Here is a 23,005-nt window from a genome sequence, read left to right on the forward strand (position 1 = left end):
GCAGCATGAGACGGTGCATTATCATGCATACCATCTTTTTCCGGAATGACAAATTCTTCTTGTACCAGGGTTCGAGGTGTTCCTTGATGAAGTCAATGTAGAGTGTGGCGGTCATTTTCACTCCATCTGCGACTCTAAATGGTCCTACCAGCTCATTACCAATGATTGCAGCCCAAAACATTGCACCACCACCACCTCCTTGTTGACGTCTGATCCGGTGGGGACGTGGACCCTCATTACGATACCATCCTCTCCTCCACCCATCGGGTCCATCAAGGGTCGCTCGACACTCATCGGTGAACAAAACAGTTTCAAAATTTACCTTCATGTGATTTCTTGCCCACTCCATCCTCTTTTTATTGTGGATATCCTTTAATGGAGGACGAACCTCTGGCTTTCCACATTTTGCAACCGTCCTCAGGATACGGCATCGAGTTGATTTGGGCACATCAGGAACTCCAGCGTTTTCAAAAACGTTTTTACTAGTTTCAAGAGGGTTACGGCGGACTTTTCTCTTGATCCTACTCATGGCTCGACGCGACACAGGTGCTTTCTTATGAATTTTCCCTTTGTCAGAACGTCCGTTGCAAAGTTCAGGGTTAGTAACAATTTTTTTAATTGTACAATGATCAAGGTCCAATTCTTTGGCTATTTCTAAGGTAGATATCTTATTATGAATACTTTGGACAATTTTAGACTTCTCAGCTTGACTCAATGCACCTTTACGTCCCATCTTGTATATAAAGTTGGCACGCTTAAACAGGCTGCAAGTCACCAAAATGGCTGCCGTTTGATTACTATTGCGCAGATTAGCTTAAAATTTTAGATCTGCGCATGTGTTAGTGTTGCCATATAACATGCCAAATTTCATTAATTTTTTATTAAAAACTATCGGAGTTAGAACATAAAAATCAATTTGCATATAATTCTGGCACGCAGTGTATGTAATACATCTCTTTACATGTACATCAATTCAATACGCTATTACAATTCCATACATTATACAATATTTCCATACATAGTGCAATCGGCACTCACAGGTAGGTAGTATTGAACAGGACTAGAGCACTTTGCCTTGGCCCTCGTTGTGATAGTTGGCCATGAAATATTCATGTAACTGAAGTGTATTGATCTGGACTAGCAGCTAAATACTGGTCATTGTAACGCGCTCCATCAGAATGGTAATACTACTACGACCATATTTTCTTCCTCCTCCTTCCTTAACGAAATCCATGTTCGTGGAAGTGTGTTCTTGAACCACCACTACACAATTGGCGATTGTTTGGATTGTACAGTTATGGAGTTGTGAGCGGTGAATTAAAAAGACAGTGTAATGACTAAGAAGCTAACTAAATCGGAGGGAGAGGGACGGAGGGAGTGAAGGAGGAGGAGCTTGTACTAGAGGCGTAGGCATTTTGCCTTGGCCCTGGAATATGCACGTAACTGAGCTGTATTGAACTGGACTAGCGCACAACTGTCGGCAGATAAATACTAGTAATTGAAACGCGCTCCATCAAAATTGTACTACTACTATTACTACTACTACTACTAGTAAGTAGTAGCAGTAGTAGTAGTAGTAGTAGTACGACCACTTTTTCCCTCTACTTAACAAAATCCATGTTCGTGGAAGTGTGTTCTTGCACCACCACTACACAATTGGTGATTGATTGGATTGTACAGTTATGGAATTGTGAGCGGTGAATTAAGAAGACAGCGCAATGATTAAGATGCTAACTAAATGGGAGGGAGAGGGGGAGGGAGGGAGAAGGAGCTCGTACTAGAGGCGTAGGCTCTTTTCTTTGGCCATGGTTGTGATAGTCGGTCATGAAATATGCACGTAACTGAAATGACTCATTGTCACTGACAGTGAACCATGAAGTGCATAGTACCACAGTAAATGTAGGGCAATTATATCGTCTATCTCTTTTGTAAAGTTATGTGGCTCCTAAAGGAGCTGTTGGTGGGAGAGAAGAGGAGACTGAGGGCGAGAAGTGAAGCACGCGCGTGCACGTGTCTCGTTCGTTCCCCTCCCCCATGCCTGCCTGCCTGCCTGGGCTTGATTAACCTCCGAAAGCGTAGAGGGTTCTGCCCTGGCGTTTGAGGGCGCAGGCGACATCCATATCAGTCGCTGTCTTCCTCTTGGCGTGTTCCGTGTAGGTGACAGCGTCGCGGATAACGTTCTCGAGGAAGACCTTGAGAACTCCACGTGTCTCTTCGTAGGTGAGTCCAGAGTTACGCTTGACTCCTCCACGTCGTGCCACACGGCAGATGGCAGGCTTTGTGATACCCTGGATGTTATCACGGAGAACCTTGCGGTGGTGCGTGGCGCCTCCCTTTCCAAGTCCCTTTCCTCCTTTCCCACGACTGGTCATGACAAAGCTTGCGTTGGTTATGGATTATGGATTAGCTAGGTAAGACCACCCGCTCGCGCGGGATAGGTTTTTGTGTGAGGGGGAAGAATGTCTGTAGAAAAATTAAAAGATAGTAGTGTATAAAAGAGGGCTATTGCCAGCACGCTTTTTCATGAGCGATTAGGGGCGGATGGTGGTGGTGGTTCAGGAGAAATGGGCACGGAACTTGGACGGCGGCGTCGACGCCTGGGAATAGAATCACCGAATGTTGAGAAAATGGTAGGTGTAGTTGTAGAGAAAGGTGGAAAATAGAAAAATGTTTATTGGGAGGTAAACTGAAATGAGATGTAATATAAGAGAGAGTTAGAAAGGAAGCTAATTTTAGTCGAAGAAAAAGTATGTGTAGATGTATGTGCGTGGGGCGTGGTTATGTTCATGAAAGGTGTGTGTATGTATCTTACGAGAAGTGAGTAGAGTTTTCTTCCCGCGTGTAGAGAGCACGTTCCTGTTTAGTCCCAGGTTGGGCATGAGCGATGAGCGATCGATGTCCGAAGCGTAGTCAGGAGAGTGGATCCAATGTCGGGTGTTGTTTTATCTTTATCCTTCCAAGCATATATAGTCAGTAGTGTAAAATATAAATCATACATTGATCATACACCAAAAGCAATTACAATAAATATTTCTATGAATTCTTACATCACTAGAGCATCATAATCTCACAGGAATAAACATATTTTTCAGACATATTAAATTTTTGAATACTTAGATTTCAGCATGTGGATCTACGTCCATGAATGTAAACACATCAGGAATAGTGATCAGCCTACAAAATTAGAGAACGTAATAAACACCAGGGGTGACTATGGTAACACCCTCCCCCTTTAAGACATGAGGCGATCCTTGGATTGACTCATGTTGAAGAAGGAAGACGGGACAAAGTGTCCGCCAGAATATTATCTGCTCCTTTTACATGCTGTATGATCAGATTATAGTCCTGTAGCATCAAACGCCGAGTCAACCGTTGGTTGTCATTCTTCATCTTATATAAAAATACCAGGGGGTTATGGTCAGTAAACACAGAAACAGGATATCCGTACCCTCTCAGTTATATGTCAAAATGATTCAAACTAAGGATCAAGGCTAAAGTCTCCTTCTCAACTGTACTGTAGTTTCTCTGATAAGGGAGGAATTTCTCTGAAAAATAACATATTGGGTGGTCGATATCCTCTTTCTCCTGAACTAAAATCCCCCCTACTCCAACGTTACTCGCGTCCACGTACAATTTGAACGGCCTCTCAAAATCAGGAGTGACAAGTATAGGGTCACTCGTTAACATCCTCTTAATAGTCACAAAAGCTTCCTCACAATGTGCATCCCACACAAACTTAGTACCCTTTCACAACAGCCTAGTCAATGGTAAAGCTACTGTGGAAAAATTCCTACAGAATCTCCTATAATAACCACTCATGCCTAAGAATCGTAGTAACTCTCTACGGTTCTTAGGAGCGGGACAATCGTTGATAGTTTTCACCTTGGCATCAACAGGTTGTACCTCACCCTGGCCTACCACATATCCTAAGTACTCAACTTTTGCCTTTGCAAAATCACTTTTGGCTAAATTCACTGTTAAGTTGGCATCATTCAGTCTCTGGAAGACATTTGAAATTTGCTCCACATGGTCTTCCCAAGTCTCAGAATATATGACAATATCGTCGATATAGACTGCACACCCATTCACTCCTGCCAATACTTCGTTAATCAATCTTTGGAATGTACTCCCACTATTCTTCATTCCAAATGGCATCAGCCGGTACTGATACAAGCCATCCATTGTCACAAAGGCAGAGATCTCCCTGGCTCTCTCTGTCAAACCTATTTGCCAGTACCCTTTCAACATATCGAGCTTACTGACAAACTTCGCCTTTCCCACATAGTCGATACAGTCATCCAACCTTGGTATTGGGTAAGAATCACTCCTAGTCACTTGGTTCACTTTCCTAAAGTCTGTGCAGAATCTGTATGAATCACTACCTGCCTTCTGCACTAACACACACGGGGAACTCCACGCACTGTTACTTTCCTCAATTAATCCATTTTCCAACATATACTGGACTTCCTTCTTCATGATTTCCCTTTTCTGTGGATTCACTCGGTATGGATGTTGCTTCATCGGCCTGGCATCACCTACGTGGACATCATGTTCCACCACGGTACATCTTCTTGGAGTGTCCGAAAATAATGGTCTATACTTATGTATCTCATGGATGATATCATCCCTCCTTTCACTGCTCAGATGACTCAGTTGGGTTTCTAGGTTTTCTAACACTGTCGAGTTTTCCAAGTTCTTCTCCTCACACCTGCTGAATTTCTCCTCTCCATCATCTATTACTTGCTCTGCACTTACTACGCCGCAACCCAACTCATTCATCTCCTCGGACATTTCTGTCTCCGCCTCCCTTCCATGATATGGCTTAATCATGTTTACGTGGCACAACTGGTTTCTCTTCTGCCTACCAGGAGTGTTGACGATGTAGTTCAGCTCTCCTACTTTCCTCTCAATTGTCCATGGACCACAATATCTTGCCTTCAAGGGATCCCCTTGGACAGGTAATAACACCAAAACTCTGTCACCTGGTTTGAATTCTCTCACCCTCGCCTTCTTGTCATACCACTTCTTCATCTCCTGTTGTGCATTCTTCAGATTCTCTGCGACCAGTTCCCTCGCCTTCATCAATCTACTCTTGAATTCTGACACATATGTTAATAGATGTGGGTCATCACTCTTGCCAAGCCACTTCTCTTTCATCATGCTCAAAGGACCTCTCACATCATGGCCGTACACTAGTTCGAATGGACTGAATCCAGTCGATTCCTGTACTGCATCTCTGGCCGCAAATAAAGCTAGTGGGACTCCTTCATCCCATTCTATACCAAGATCCTCACAATATACTCTCAGAATGTTCTTAAGAGTTTGGTGGAATCTCTCCAAGCTACCTTGTGATTGTGGGTGGTATGCACTAGCTAACTTCTGTTCAATATGCAAGCCCTTCAATATCTTCCTGAACATGCCGGAAGTAAAGTTGCTTCCTCTGTCAGATTGTATCACTTCTGGAAGTCCTACCCAAGAAAAATATTTCACCAATTCTCTCACTATATTCTTGGCATGAATACTCCTTAGTGGAATAGCTTCCGGGAACCTTGTGGCTACACACATTATTGTCAGTAAATAGGAATTCCCTCTCCTAGTTCTCGGTAAAGGTCCAACACAATCTATTATGATTTTGCTGAACGGCTTGCAAAATGCTGGTATGGGCTGCAATGGTGCTCGTGGAATTGCTTGATTTGGTTTACCCACTTTCTGACATATGTCACAAGTTTTGCAAAACTCCGCAACATCTCGCTTCAAGCTTGGCCAATAAAAATGAGTCAACAGTTTCCCTGCTGTTTTTCTCACTCCTAGATGTCCTGCCAAACTAGACTCATGAGACAAGGGTATCAATGTATGCCTATACTTCTTTGGTGCCACTATCTGTTGTTTCATCTCCCAATGCTCCGTTGCGGGTACACTCGCAGGCCTCCACTTCCTCATCAGTACATTGTCGTGAAGATAGAATCCAATAGAACTATCATCAGACACACCATTTCTATTTGCTTCTCCAAAGCATTCCTTCAAAGTAGGATCATTGCGCTGGGCATCAATAAGTTCCTTCCTTCCAACATTGAAATCAGGGGATATCTCTAAATTCATCACCACACTTTCATCTTTCACAGGCTCATGTTCCTTTTCCTCATCAAATATATCACCTAGACCCATATCCTCATCGTTAGTTTCCTTATTCCTCATCATGGCTCTGGTCACTACACAAGCTGGGTAAATTCTTTGAATACTTCCATTATCCGCACTCTCCTTACTTGCATCTACTTCACCTCCGCTCAGAGATTTCCTGCTCCCTGCGACTGGAGTTTCCTCTCCATTTCCACAGTCACTTTGGACCTCCTTCCGAATTCCAACATCCAAGACATCTCCTTCACCTTGCACGTCGACATTCCCATCCTTCACATTCCCGAGGGGTTTAGCAATCATTCTTGGCTCTGGGACCACCTTATCCCCAGCTAAGTCATTACCTAACAGCATATCCACGCCATTTATAGGGAGTTCTTCACTAACTCCTACTCTCACTTTGCCACTGACATATCCCGTATCTATCTCTACATAATGCAATGGGACATTTATTCCTGCACCTAAACCTCTCACTCTAGCCTCCTCACCAGCATATGAACTTTCGGTCCACTCTAGTGTCTCTCTGAGGACTAGGCTTTGGTTTGCTCCAGTATCCCTTAGGATTTTTATTTGCTTCTTCGATCCTCCAGGTAACGATATCATCCCCTCTGTTATGAATGGTTGGAAACTACCAACAATTGTCTCCTTCCTCTTAGGTTCCACACCCAAGCTCACTTGTGGTTTCTCCCATGCCACAGTCAATCCAGCGGATTTGGGCACTTTTCTACACTGATATTGCACATGACCACTTTCTCCGCACCCATAACATTTTACATGTGACCTTTCCTGCCTGTTCATGTAACCGTTAAAATTCTGCTGTCTCATAGGACTGTACTGGGGTGGGTTCCTAGGTTTACTCCTCTCTTGATACTGCGGAACATAATGAGGTTGTGATCTCTGGGGATTGTAGTAGTCCTGTCTAGAATCAAAGTGGCTTACTCTCTGGTTATTCCTTCCATAAACATGTCCCACATTCCTTATTCCACCTTGCTTGTGGCTCACCTGCCCTGTACACATCTTCCGCATTACAGTCAATTCATCCGCTAACTTTGCTGCATCCGTTACATTCTTAATTCGATTCCTACAGATTTCATATCTGATATTGGGGTGCATCATGTCTGTAAAGTGCTCCAACAACATCAACTGTTTCACGTTGTCAAATAGGTTCGAACGGTAATACTCGGGAAAATTTGAGAAGGCGAGAGAAACACACGACACACCAACAAAATGTGTTTATTCGGAATAACACAGGCTAAAATTAAGCTACACAAAAGATTAAATTATAAAAACAAATTGTAACTTCCCTGGGTGGGGAGAAAGAGACTGAAGTGGCCTGCTCGGCAAGCAGACAGGTCTCTCTTGTCCTTCGACGACGACGAGCGTCGGAAAAGAAGTGCCTTCCAGGTTCTCCATGCCCTTCCTTTGCACGTCCGGGAGGGTGAGGGAGAGTGGAAGGGCATGGATCTGCGCATGCGCACAGCAGTAGTGACCTCGTATAGGGACAGTTGGCAGCACTGAAGCCAAGTCTGGACCTCACGATGACAGTCCTTCGGCCGGTCAGGTGCTCTGGTTCACTAGCACCAAGCTTCGTCTCGGGCGAATCACGTGGTCAGCGGGGGATGACCAAACGTCCGCGCCGACAGCCCTCCAAGTCTCGTCACGTGACCCACGTGACACACGTCCTCAAAGTCTTCTACTCCCTCAGATTTACACCACCGCTCAAATCTCATATTACTTTCCCTGGCCAAATCGCCATACGTCTGTCCATCTGTCTTCTTCATATTTCTGAATTTCCTCCTATATACTTCAGGTGTCATCTCTACTGTCTTGAGCACAGCCTCCTTCACTCTATAGTAACTAACTGAATCATGTATCGACAAACATGCAAAGGCCTCCCTTGCTTTCCCCGTGAACCTCGCTTGGACCAACATCGCCCAATCTGTTCTCTCCCATCTTCTAATGGTGGCAATTTTTTCAAACTGGATGAAGAAGTCTTCTGCCTCTCCTTCTACAAATTCGGGTAACTGACTAACCCTATCATCTCCTCCGCCTCCTGCGTTTCTTCCTCCTTGTGTGCCCATGACTTCTATCTCTTTTAGTCTTATTTCGTTCTCTATCTCTTTTAGTCTTATTTCCTTCTCTGCTCGGATTTTTTCTATCTCAATTTGCACTCGCCAGTCACCTTTATCCGACTCTACATTGCCACTTAACTGCCCTTCTTCTTTCTCTGACTCATTCCCACTAATTCTGCCAATAATTCCCTTTCCGATTAAGGCTGTTATGACTTCTCTCTGTACGTCAACCTTGAGAGTGCGTGACACAATAATTTCATATTCCTCCGCTAACCGGCGCAAGTCTTCTAACTTAAGCTGGTACAAGTTATGGATATCGGGATTTTTCATAAATACTTGCACGGCTTTACTCATAACTATTTGATTTATTTCAACACTTTGCCCATGCACTTCCACTGCGTCACCATGGTCACTACCCATTTCTACTTGGTCGCCGTATATTTCCATGATTTATATTTCACTTTATATTTCACACTTCCACTCGACTAAACTTTTCAACGTACCTCTGTCCTTGGGAGTTTACTATAGGGTTCCTACGTGTGGAATTCTTACTTGTATTTGTCTCTGGCCGATGTTCCTGTGTGGGAGAAGCACTGGTTGTGGCTTCCTTGTCTGGTTCTGGATCCCGGACGTTGGGCCCCCAACTGTCACGTTACCACCCCTAACCTTAAAGCAATTGGTTAGTAAATAAAGGATCTAGGAGGACAACAACAGATCTTGCCTCATCCCTTAAAGGTGGAGTGACAATAACGGATATCAATTTCACTTCTTACTGCATAGTTCCCTCTCTAACAAGCATATCTCATCATCCCCTTCAGTTAGAAAAGAAATCCCTACTTCACATTATCATCATAAATGGAGGATATAGAAAGATAGTAGGTAATTATATCTAAACCTATATTGAATAAACCTAACAATATAGAATCAAATGTATATATTTGATTATTGCATCTCAGACTCAAGTATATAATATATTCTCAGTACATATGAGGTGTTTCATTATCTCACCTCTCCACTCATATAATGTATATACAAATTAAAGGCACCATTAATCGGTTTACATTCCATATATGATATTCATATTACATAACCTTCACATAGTCTCCTAACCAGGCTCTACTTCTACAAGCACTATGAATATTGGATTCTTCATAATATAATCACTTCAAAATGTTAATCCTTACAAATCATGCATTTACAACGTACCGTTTATATCCATTATTACTCTTCCTCTGTGCGTTTTATCACTATATATCCCCATTTTATATTCTTTCAACCATATTATCTTCAAAAGACTTATATATCTAATTCAAACCACATACAGAAGAAGGAACAAGCGAGGAATTGCAATCGTTCCCTTTTCCCTTTTTATCGACGACAGTTCCAATAATGTTTCAACTCTCCCCGCGATATAGTCAGTAGTGTAAAATATAAATCATACATTGATCATACACCAAAAGCAATTACAATAAATATTTCTATGAATTCTTACATCACTAGAGCATCATAATCTCACAGGAATAAACATATTTTTCAGACATATTAAATTTTTGAATACTTAGATTTCAGCATGTGGATCTACGTCCATGAATGTAAACACATCAGGAATAGTGGTCAGCCTACAAAATTAGAGAACGTAATAAACACCAGGGGTGACTATGGTAACACAGACCATATAAAATCGAGATGGATGGAAGATGAATATATACTTAGATCAATGGCACTGGCTGTATTATTGTGAATGTTATGGTAAGTCATAGATCCATCATTATACACGGTGATAGGATTATTGTCAATAAACTTCTCAATTAATTTCCCCTCAGCATTTAATATGCTACCTCCCCAGAGAGGATTATGAGAGTTGAAACCACCAAGCAATAAGAATGGGCTTGGGAGCTGGTTAATTAAGTCTTGAATGTCATGTTCTGTGAAGCCACATTTAGGTGGAAGATAAAGAGAGGTCATATAGTAATTTTTTTATCTGGTATAGTTTCAACAGCCACAGCTTGCAGACATGTCACAAGATTTAAGACTGTGTGTGGTATTGATGTATGAATTATTATTGCTGCTCCACCATGGGCAATATCTCCTGGAGGAGGCGAATGGTATATAGAGTAGTTTAATCCAGGATTATACGGGTTACTGCCTATCTTTGTCTCCTGTAAACAAATAATTCCTGGGTTAAAATCATGTAGCATGACCTTTAGCTGTTCAGATCTGGCTCTTATTCCTTTGCAGTTCCACTGTAGGATATCTTTGAATTTGGAATAGGTTATTTTTTCCCTCTGACAGACATAATTCCCTTAGAGGGAGTAGTATGTTGGGGATTGAAGTTTTTCTGTAGTCTTTTTATCTTGGAAGGTTGAGATTCTTTCAGCCTTTCATGAGTACTTGATAGGGGAAGGTTCTCAAGAAGATTTTTCGGGGATGTACGGGAGTTGGTAGATTTCCCTTGGCAGTCTGGAGAGACATTCTCCGCAGTTTCCATCTTGCCAGTAGTTTGGGGAAGCGGTATGGAAGTAGTAGCTTCAGGTGTAGTATTATCTGTTTCCATGAACGAGTCTAATGTTTTGGAGGTATCACAATCAGTTTGTTGTGTTCTCTTTGTTTTTTACTCTCTTTTTGACAGGTGGTTATATGAATCCATCAGAGTCTTCGGCCTTGTCGGTTTATTTTTTATTGTTATTATTCTAGATTTTGTTTCTAGTTTCAGATCCTTTTTCTTTTTCATCAGCTGATCTACTATTAGGTGGCACATTCTGAGTTTTTTGCTTAGTAGATAGGCTGCTGGTAGTTCGAGGGTTGTTTTGTGAGCTAGCCTTTTTAACTTTTGAATGATTATTAGGATCAGGCAAAATATTATCATGGTCCGCACTATTAATAGGGTTTGCTGCAGCACTAGTGTTAAGTACTGGAGTCTGGGTTTTGGGAATTCCAGTTAAAACATCCTTGTGTGCAACAGTGTTAGGATTTGACAAGTTATTATCTAATTTTATTTTCATTTTCTTTACTATGTCAGCATAGGTTGAGTTGGGGTTTCTATTGGCTCCCATTAGTTTCCGCTTTGCATTGCCAATACTGATATGTTCAGAATTGGCTATTTCGAGGATATCTTGTTCAAATTTAGAACGTGAGCATTCCTTAGATCTAGGGGAGTGGTTACCAGAGCAATGGAGGCAGTATGGAACGTTTGAACAGATACTGTCTTCCCTATGCTCTTCAGAACATTTGTCACATTTTTTGTTAATATTACATTTTGAGATGATATGACCATATTCTAAGCAGTTGTAACATTGAGTTGGGCGTTCCTTATATCTTTTGACTCTAAATATTGAGTGTTTGATGACTATTACATCAGGGAGGACTGTGGTAGAGAAATATAAGAGGATGGAACTATTATTTCCTCTTATTTTTTTTACTTCATGTATATTCTCAGGGCACATTTTCAATTTTTCTTCTTCAGAGAAATCATATAGGTCTTCAGAGAAAATAATGCCATTGCAGGTATTGAAGCTCTTATGGGGTGTTATTTGCTCTATGTTGCCATGATTGGTGGGTCTGAAGTTTGATAGAAGCTTGGCTTGGGTATCATTACCTACTTTTATCAAGATACTCCTGCCATATTTCTTTAGGTTTTCATAAGGGACGGTACCTATTTTATTTTCATTACATTCTGAGGCTCTCAAGAAGTTCTCCTTGTCCTCTCTGTATGTTGCAACATACCAGAGTATGGCAGGAGACTTCCTAGGGGGCATACTTTGAACTGTTTCTTCTTTTGGAATAAAGTCGCATTTCTCATTTCTCAAGTTATCTATATTAAAAAGGCAAGCTTTGATCATGGAATTATTCACAAGGTGGTTATTTAATCCATTCAATGCTTCAAGTGCAGATTTATTTTCAACAAATACTATGTAGCAGTCATATGAACTACCATCATTTGAGAGTTTCAGTCTGATTCGTTCCACTCTACCATATTTCTTGCTTAAGAGATAAACCTCTTCATAATCAAGAGTAAAGCAAATATTTGAGCAGAAAAGTACCCTGCTCTTTGGATTACCACCAGTAATTTCATCACCCTGGTGTCCCGGTGATTTCTGTTGAGAGTGCTCAGAAGAATGGTCCTTAGGTGGCTGAAGTCGTTATCAGAAGCTGGGGTTGCAGGGAGTTGGTCCGGTTCCGAGTTCAAACCAGGGTCGTTATTATTTATGGGTTTGTCTTGACTGCAATGAGGGTGACCTTACTGGGGGCGGTTCCCCAGTCAGGTAGAAACGAGGCAAGCTGTTTTTAGGGCACCTTTTCTAGCCCCCTCCCTATGTGGGGTGAGCGGAGTGGATCCTGAACAGGGCTTCTCAGTCATGTGGGTAGCTACCGAACTGTGTTGTTGCCTCTATCCCAACACAAGAGCGACTTTTCTTGCCCACATCGCCTATGTGTAGTTCGTGATTAGAGGCTCCAAGAGATCACCTTCTCCTGCCCCCATCGTCACTAGCCATCGCCACAGGGCTTTCTTTAAAGTGATTATGAATGAGGGGTTGATGTGGTGAATGTCCGCGAAGGAACTTGGTCAAGGGTGGCCAGTTTTTGTCTGAAAGCTCACGGTTGACCTCTCCAGCATGGTAGGACCTGGCTGGTACAGCTCAGCCCATCATTGCAATACTTAAGCCCCCCCACTACTTCAAAGTACCCATCTACTTTTGACAATTCTTTCACAAATTTTAGCTATTGTACTTGATAGAGAGACTGGTCTATAGCTGGTAGGGTCTTCTTTATTTCCCCCTTTATATATAGGTACTATATTTGCTTTTTTCCAATCTTTTGGAGTTTTTCCTTCTTTCAAGGAACTGTTTATGCTATGTATTTTGTCTGCCAGTTCATTTCTGCATTCTCTCAAAATCGAGCTTGCTATTTCATCTAGTCCATGCTATTTTCTGACATCAAGATTACTCAAGTGTTTCATTATTTCATTCTTTGTTACTTCTATTTCTTTCATAGGGGCGACTTTCTCATCCCATTCAATCTCTCCAGGTTGTATGTTCTCCCTTGTAAACACCAATTTAAAATGCTTGTTCATAATTTCTGACATTTCTATTTCCTCTGTGTATTCAACTCCTTGTCTTAATTTCTCCAAATCTTGTTTGTTTTTCAGTTTGTTGTTTACAAATCTGTAAAATAGTTTTGGTTGATCTTTACATTTTTCAATGACATCTTTTTCATATTTTCTCTTTTCCTCTCTGCACACTTGTACATATTCATTTCTATAACAAGTATATATTTTCCATTTTTCAGGTCTTTTGTCTTTTTTCCATTGTATCCAAGCTTTATCTCTTTTGTCTTTAAACTCCCTACAACTTTTGTTGTACCAGCACTTTACATATTCTTTTTCTTGTTTTTGTCTTGGGACATACTTTTCCACTCCTTTTATATATATATATATATATATATATATATATATATATATATATATATATATATATATATATATATATATATGCAAGGTAGACCACTTGGAAAAAGAAACTAACGATGTAGAACGCTTTCGTATATTACATCTTACACTTTTTGCACTGAAGATGTAATATACGAAAGCGCACTGCTTCGTTAGTTTCTTTTTCCAAGTGGTCTACTTTGCATAAGTGAACACACGTACCCGTGTTCTTATTAGCAATATATATATATATATATATATATATATATATATATATATATATATATATATATATATATATATATCCAAACTATTTCATTTCTCTTCCACTGGTGTTTCCTTTTTGTATTTTCTTTCCCAGTTTTCTTTTTGAAAGAATTCTCTTATTTTATCAAAATTAATTTTATCATACATCATTCTTCCTTTTCTATATTGTTCATTTCTTTTCATGTATTTTTCCTCATTTAGTTCCAGTTCAATCAATATGTGGTCACTTTTACTTATTGGTGTCTTATATTCAATCTTTTCCACTATTTTAGGTTCTGATGTGATTATTAGGTCTAGTCTCGATGGTTCTTCTTCATTTCTATACCTAGTGTTCTCTTGAATCCATTGTGTCATTGCATGGTCAATAATCATCTCGAGAACATTTCCCCATGAGTCGTCTCCACCCTTTACGGTCATCTCTTCCCAGCAGACTTCTTTGCAATTAAAGTCGCCCATCATAACTATTCTTCCTCCATCTTCCATTATCTTATTTAATGTTATCCTTGTGTCTTCTAACATACTTTTATGTTCACTCTCTTCCCACGAGGCTGTTTTTGGAGGCACATAATTTATCACAAACTTTCTGCTCTTCCTATCTCTGTCTTCCACTTCGATCATAATCATCTCTACTATATTCTTTCCATATGTGACACACCTCACGTTTATATCCTTCTTAGTCAGGAACATAACTCCACCCCCTTGTTTTGTCTCTATTTCTAATCCAATAATTATATGCATCTTGTCCTACACTGTTGGGTGGTAGTGGACCTTTCAATTTTGTCTCTATAATTCCCATTATGTCCGGTTCTTTTTCCCTCAGATAATCATTCAGCTCATTCAATCTTGTTATTAATCCATCTATATTTCTGTAAGACACTTAATTTTCTGCTACTACCATTGTATTTTCTGTTTCCCTTGTGTTTTTCTCTGGTATGGTCCATCTCCTCACTTTCATATTCACTACTTTCCAATAGAATTTCTCTTTTTCTGTCTCTGTTCTGTTCTCATTTTTTTTTCTTGGCTTCTTGTCTTTTCATTTTTCCTCCTCTCTTTCCTCTTTACTCATTTCTCTTTTTATCCATACCTTTTTATAGTGTTCACTGTTTGCTCTTTTTGCTAAGATATTCTCTGCTGACGTTTGTAAGAGGCCGGTAGTGTACGAATGGAAATGAGCTAGGGCATTAGAATAATTCAGACTCGACGCCTGCTCGAGGGCGATGTTATGTCTATGTGAGGGCGACGTTTTGTCTATGTAAACACACCGACGGTGGTGACTGTTTTATAATCGATGTGTAATCAAACTCTGTAAGCGCAGGTTAGCTTCGTTTGACTAATGCTGAGGTAAACAATATCGCTAGTGGCATTGTAATGGCTTTCCGGTTTGGTGCAAGGTGGAGAAGGAGGAAAAAACTATTGGTGCATGAATTCAAAGTCACGCCCATAAGGAGTGACATTTATTTGAAAAGTAACTGGAGATTGGTTTAGAAAAATTAGTGACGTCAGACGAAGGTAGCTTAGCGTAGGATACGGGATCTCGGGAGAAGATATAGAGAGGGTGTCGAGAGAGGATCGAGAGAGGATCAGGAGACGATGTAGAGACGAGAGAAAGAGATCCCGAGTGTAAGCAGGTGAAATTACAGTGAAAGAAAGAAAATTCACCACCCTTTTATTAACCCAAAGGACGAGAGAACTAGGCACGGGGCCTAGAAAATAGTGAGACTACAGGAAAAAGAAGGCATGGGGCCTTGAGACGAGTGATATTACAAGTCAAATTTAAGTGACAGTGGTGACAAGGGGAGGTGAAAGGGGTGCTCAGCGGTGCGACGAACGAACTGGGTGTTAAACATCTCCGAAGAGAAGTGGCGCATGAAGTCTACGGGAACAAGACAACCAAAATCAAGAGTGTATTACGACTACGAGAGAAATCTACAACTTCAAGTAACTGCTACGTTGGGAACAAGCATTCTTCAAGATTCTTCAAGGTGATCATCATCTACAAGGCGGTCTTCAAGGCAGAGTGTGTGATGGAGGAGGAACAACGTCGTTGACGAATGACAAGACCGTAGAAGGACGTCAAACCAGACATTGACATCACGAAGCGACATCGCAAGCAGCCAGGCTAAAGCAAGGTATTAGTAATAAGTATGAGTACCCCTCAGAATTCTAACGTGTTGAGACACGAAATTCACACATCAAATACAAATATTCCAAAATTCACAGGAGAGTCTAACACATATGGTGAAAACAAGTTCATGAACCTCATTGAAACTCATATAGTAAGTAAAAACATTACAAATTAGAATCGTAAGATTGAGATTCTCAAGGAGAATATAGATCCAGAGCATGAAGGGCGAGGTTTGTCATTAACTTTCAGCAAATGGAATTAATTAATCAATATGAAAATTACAAGAAAGCCTTTCTTAAACATTTCATGTCCAAATGTGATCAGGATCCTATTAGATCATTGGTAAAATGATTAAGGAAGTTAGGACAAGTGAAACTGACACAGAGTACTTAGCTAGATTAGATAGATGGTCAAAAGACATGAATTCTATCTTGAAAGATTCAGACTGGATAGAAAGATCTAGTGAGAAGATGAAAATCTCACAGGTAATCAAATTGATTTCATTTAGCTTATTGGCAAAGAATTCTGATGACTTAACAGCAGAAAGGCTGTACAAAGATTTAAAATCAAATTATCTGTTTAGAAGTAGATTATCTTCTTCAAGGATTACAGTGAGACCAGAACAATAAACCCATATGTAATGCCTATAAATCAAACAAAGCCAATATAGGAACTCTAGAGAGTTTAAGAAAACAGAAGTAGGACATAGGCGACATGCTAGAAGTCCATCTAGGGATAGGGATACCAGAATCCTATGTTTTAATTGTATATGCATGGGGACACAAGGCACAAGAAATGTTTTTATGGGATCATTTGCAGAAATTGCAAATACGAAGGTCACAATGAGTATCAATGTAGGAACCCTCCATTCTGTATTTACCATAATAAAATCGGACACAGAACTCATGAATGCCGAAATTTTCGGGTACCCCCCAGGGCTAAGAGGAAAACCCCCAGACACAGAATAAACCATTTCAGACCTCCCCATATATATACCGATAGGCGGTATTGTGTTAAATATTGGAATGCAAGGGAGATGAAAGAAACTGACAAACTGATAATTACTGTTGGTAAAACTTCTGTAGGACCCTCTCATTGCGGGTAAAGTGTTCAATAAGCCTATTCAAATTTTTATTGATACAGGGTCTGTAGTTAATGTAATTACTAGTAAAGTTTTTAAACCAGTTGAACCCAGGAGTGAAAATGTTGGAAACCAATCCGTTACACATTGCAAGGTGTAACTGGAAATCAGTTTAAAAACATTAGGCAAGATTGAGCTAGAAGTTGCCTTGTATACAAATGAACAATTGTACATCCCAGTGATAGTGGTAGAAGAGTTCTGTTTTTCCAGGAGATTTATTGATAGGATTTGCAACTATGAGAAAAGAAAAACATGGTAATTTTGTCCTGCTGACTTAGGAATTTTAGTGAAGTCACAGTTAATCCCATTCTTAAATCAACCAGACTTAAGACCAGTGACAGGAATCAAGGAATCCTTAGATAACATTTCTATCCTAGATAGCGAGGCCCGAGCGGTCCAACCCTACAGAAAGTAAAACAATTTGTGAACCCAACTCAGAAGTTCAGGAAATCCCGGAGATTACTAAATTATCAACCACAGATGCCTGTGAGAATGCAGATTGCGGGATTAACAAGGTCGACATTGTTACATCCCATGTCAATTAATAAGGTTGAAGTGTGTTTGAAAGGAATCAATGTAAAGACTCTGAAGTAATTACAGTCCCAGAATCAGTTAAAATTAAAGGATTGAAGTGGGACTCAGGGATTTATAAGACAAATAAGAACAGAGTAGAAGTATTAGTAATTAAATACTATGAATAAAGAGATAGTTTTAAAGAAAGGTACACAATTAGGATGTATTCAGGTGTGTACTAAACCTATTAAGATTTTAAATGAGAATAGTGAGGAGATAGAATTTACCAACTTCATCAATTTGTTCAGTACAAGAAGGCATAGACTTAAGAAATAGATATAAAGAATTATTACAATCAACTAATTGCCCTGAGTTGGATGAAGCTTTTATTTGCTTTGCTTATGAAACATAAAAAAGCAATTGCTTTGCCGGGGGAACGCCTTAGGCAAAACAACTGTTTTAAAACATCACATTAAGTTAAAACCAGGAAACCCAACCTATCTACATACCAGCCTACAGAGTTCCTCACTCTAAATTAGCTGTAGTAGATAAACTCATTCACTGAAATGTTATCACAGGATATTATTGAACAAAGGAAAAGTGAGTGGAATTTTTTCCGTTGATCTTAGTACCAAAGTCTGATGGGACTATGCGACCAGTTATTGATTACAGGGAACTGAGATAAGCACACCATTCGTGACAGGTTACCATTACCCATTATCGGTGACATTTTGAGAAGTTTGGGAACTGAGAATAGATATTTTAGTACTATAGATATCAAATCAGCTTTTTGGCAAATAGAATTGCATGAAGATTCAAGAGAGCTTACAGCATTTTCTACTACAACAGGACATTATGAGTTCAAGAGAATGCCATTTGGGTTATGTAATAGTCCATTAACTTACATGAGATTGATGAATACTATTCTAGATGGATTGTTAGGAAACACTGCCAGTGTATTTCTAGATGACATTTTAATAGTTTCTCAGACTGCAGTGGAGCACTTTAAGAAATTAGATTTGATATTCTCAAGACTAGGAGAAGCTGGGTTAAAAGTAAAACTTGAAAAATGTAAGTTCTTGCAAGACAGTGTCATTTACTTAGGACATAAGATAGACAGACACGGACTGAGTACAGTAAATTCAAAGGTTGACGCTGTCAAGAATTTTCCAGTTCCGACCAATGTAGACAAGGTTAGGAGCTTTTTGGGATTAACAGGATATTATAGAAAATTTATTCAAAGTTATGCTGACATTGCTAATCCACTAAGTTCTTTGTTGAGAAAGGACTCAAAGTTCATGTGGGGACCTGCGCAACAGCAAGCTTTTGACAAGTTGAAAGATAAACTCACGAGTTCACCTATTTTAATTTTTCCCGACTATGAAAAAGAATTTATTCTTTGTACTGATGCGTCTGACATAGGGTTAGGAGGCATACTAATGCAAGAGAGAAATGGAACTTTGAAACCCATAGCTTACACATCCAGACTTTGTAATAGTGCGGAGAGAAACTATTCTATAAATGAAAGAGAAACTTTAGCAGTAATTTATTCTTTAGAAAGTTTTAGGGATATGATACTAGGGTATCCCATCAGAGTTTAGACTGATCACACAGCTATTCAGAACTTATTTAAGCATAAGAATCTTAGAGGCAGACTTGCTAGATGGTTTGCGATACTTCAGTGCTATGAAGTTCAATTTAATTATATTCCGGGTAGAAGGAATGTAGCAGATCCACTTTCTAGAAACATTAGTCAACCAATGACTGGGACTGGGTTGATTAATTTTGTTTGTAGTATAGAAGAATTAGTAACTTTAGATGAAGAAATGCTAATAAGAGAACAGGGAGATGATGAGACATGTGATTCAATAATCAAGCATTTGATGAACCCAAGAGGAGATCCTCCAAAAGCTACCAAAGGGGTTATAAGATAGAGGAATTTCATTTGATTAATGGAATTTTTGTATAGGAAAACATTTGTAAATGGGGAAAGATATTTCTAGAGGTCAAGTAAATCAGTTGGTTATACCACAAAACTCTGGTAAATGAGATATTGAAGTTACTTCATGATAGTGATTGTAGTTCACAACCTGGAAAGGATAAAACTTATAGACAGGCACAACTTAAGTACTTTTTGGCTAGGTATGAAGAAAAACTATATATGATTATATAGAAAAGTGTGTAAAATGTGTAAAGGTGAAGGGAAATACACCAAAACCTGCTCCTATACTCACCTATCCCATTCCACAGAAACCTTGGGAAAGAGTTCACATGGATACATTGGAATTACCATTATCCGAGAATGGCTTTAAATACCTATTTGTTGCTATTGATTATTTTTCAAGATTTTGTATATTACAACCCATAATCAATAAGAAAGCTGAAACTATTGCTTCCGTAATCTATGATCAGATAATCTGTAATTTTACTACACCTAACATCCTAGTTTCAGATAATGGGACTGAATTTAATAACAAAATCTTTGAAAATCTATGTAATGTATTCCACATCAAGAAAGTCAATATACTCGTTAACCATCCCCAAAGTAATGGAGTAGTAGAAAGGTTAAACAAAAAGATAATTATATGTCTTAGAACCCTAATAAGTCCTTATAGTATAACTTGGGATACTTGGATTCCTTGTGTTAAGTGTACCCTGAACAATCAAGTTAATGTAGCAACTGGGGATACACCTCATTTTATAATTTTTGGGGAGGACAAAACTCTGCCATATGAAATGTTGACTGCAGAGCAAAAACCCATATATAATATGGATTATTATATATCCATTTGTATAAATACTCTTCAATGTTTTCACCAAAGAGTTAGGAAACATATGCAGGTGTATTCACAAGAGATGAAGGAACAACAACACAAAATAGCTCATAAACTAGAACTGAAAATTGGGGAATTAGTAATGGTCAAAGTAACCTCACCCAATAATGAACTTTCACCAAGGTACACTGGTCCATATAGGGTAATTGATTCTGCAGGTGGAAACAAGTTTAAACTTAAACATTTAGAATCAAGAGAAGAATTGATAGGACATTTAGATGACATAAGGAAAATTAGCTTGCAGATCTATGAAGATGATTATAGTAATACTTTGTGCATAAATATTAATAACCCTGGAGAATATGGAGAATATTATAATGATATTTTTCAAGAGTTGAACATTAATCTTGATGTATTTTACAGATAGTATTGACCATTTGTATGTATTTGGGATGGGAGACCTAAACAACTGGAACTTGGTGTCAAGCAGATACATGGAAACCTAAAACCTAGGATCTGCTGTGGTCAGACTTGGAGTCTTAAGGACTTAAGGACCTCTCATCTGAGTACACACATGAGTATTGTGACCAATTTAAAGTAATATGACTGTCTTTGAAAATGAAGTGTGTTGAAAATAAATATGAAGAATGAACAAGAAGAGACACTCAAACTCTAGATTAATGTGTTTTGCAAATTAATTGCTATTGAAAAGATGATAAACCATTCAGAATTTAAAGTTAGTGCTCGTAGTGAATTTTATAATCAATTACATCCTTTCTGTAGACAATCTAAGAGAAAGCATGATCTCTTTTGTGTTCCGAGAGGCTTCGCATGAACTCTCTGGTTAGGAATATGTCTGTTATGAACAATTGTCATTACCAACGAATTTTGGTAGACCAGATCCCTCATTGTAACATACAAGGATCTCATTACCTGTTTTTCCCTAACAAGACAAAGGTATCAATAAATTGTCCCGGGTTGAGTCCTAAATTGGATAACTGCGAATTGCATGCAGACACTATTTCCACCATTTCTAATACCCTTAATACAATGCATTTAACCGAGGACACCTACATTTCAACCTTCAACTTCACATTGCCTGAAAACTCCCCTCCCTTGAAAATTAAGAGAAGACCATTGTCAAGATCTCCCTCAAATGAATTACCTATGCTACCAATCCTTATCATACCCTTACTTTCAGTGTTAGTGGCAGCACTGATTGCCTTTGTTGTATTCCGGAGATTGGCTCTGTCAAAGCAAATCAACCATGTAACCGCTTAATTCAATACCTTATATATATATTGACATGCATGTTATTCACATTTATAGGTATTATGTTTATGTATTATTCCCAATTTATTGCATGAATGATGTATTTTGGAGGGTAGATTAACAATTACGCAATGGTAGATTAGCTTATTCTAGAAATATATTAGCAAGCCCTGTAAGAGGGAAATAAGAAATTGGTCGGGACGACCAAGGGTAGCTGCCGAGCCCTGTAAGAGGCCGGTAGTGTACGAATGGAAATGAGCTAGGGCATTAGAATAATTCAGACTCGACGCCTGCTCGAGGGCGATGTTATGTCTATGTGAGGGCGACGTTTTGTCTATGTAAACACACCGACGGTGGTGACTGTTTTATAATCGATGTGTAATCAAAACTCTGTAAGAGCAGGTTACCTTCGTTTGACTAATGCTGAGGTAAAACAATATCGCTAGTGGCATTGTAATGGCTTTCCGGTTTGGTGCAAGGTGGGAGGGAGGAGGAAAAAACTATTGGTGCATGAATTCAAAGTCACGCCCATAAGGAGTGACATTTATTTGAAAAGTAACTGGAGATTGGTTTAGAAAAATTAGTGACGTCAGACGAAGGTAGCTTAGCGTAGGATACGGGATCTCGGGAGAAGATATAGAGAGGGTGTCGAGAGAGGATCGAGAGAGGATCAGGAGACGATGTAGAGACGAGAGAAAGAGATCCCGAGTGTAAGCAGAAGGTGAAATTACAGTGAAAGAAGAAAGAAAATTCACCACCCTTTTATTAACCCAAAGGACGAGAGAACTAGGCACGGGGCCTAGAAAATAGTGAGACTACAGGAAAAAGAAGGCATGGGGCCTTGAGACGAGTGATATTACAAGTCAAATTTAAGTGACAGTGGTGACAAGGGGAGGTGAAACTTGTGGTTCTATTTAGATTATATTTCTCTTCCATTCATAATATATACATTTCTTTTTATCTGCTAAGTCTCTTACTATATTCTCCTTCTGTCTCATCACTTTAATAACTGAGTCTCCAGTTTTTTCTGTCACTTGCTGTTTTATCATGTCAGTGAATGCAACTCTACTGTTCTCTTGGATTTTTTTCCAACCCTGTGCTTCTTTTGCTATGGCCTCTTTATTGTCTTTATTATTCCTCTTTAATTCCTCATTCTCATCTTTTACTTCTTTTAACTGTCTTCATAATTCTTCTATTTCTTTAGTTAGGTTTTGGTTCATCTTCTCTAATTCTTCCAATTTTTCAACTCTCTGCGCAATCTTTGTTATTCTACCGAACCTACTC

At 39.4% G+C, this 23,005-nt stretch overlaps 1 protein-coding gene across 1 annotated transcript; it reads right to left on the minus strand.

Moving 5' to 3' along the window:
- Positions 1-1,762: 1,762 nt before the first annotated feature.
- LOC143023684 (histone H4-like) lies at positions 1,763-2,603 on the minus strand. Its single transcript, XM_076182296.1, has one exon. The coding sequence runs from the start codon at positions 2,370-2,372 to the stop codon at positions 2,061-2,063; it is 312 nt and encodes a 103-aa protein (XP_076038411.1). The 5' UTR covers positions 2,373-2,603; the 3' UTR covers positions 1,763-2,060.
- Between the last annotated feature and the right edge of the window lie 20,402 nt (positions 2,604-23,005).

This window comes from Oratosquilla oratoria, unplaced genomic scaffold (genome assembly GCF_046742065.1).
Source record: "Oratosquilla oratoria isolate Oo_2021 unplaced genomic scaffold, ASM4674206v1 SCAFFOLD55, whole genome shotgun sequence".
Taxonomy (NCBI): Eukaryota; Metazoa; Arthropoda; class Malacostraca; order Stomatopoda; family Squillidae; genus Oratosquilla; species Oratosquilla oratoria.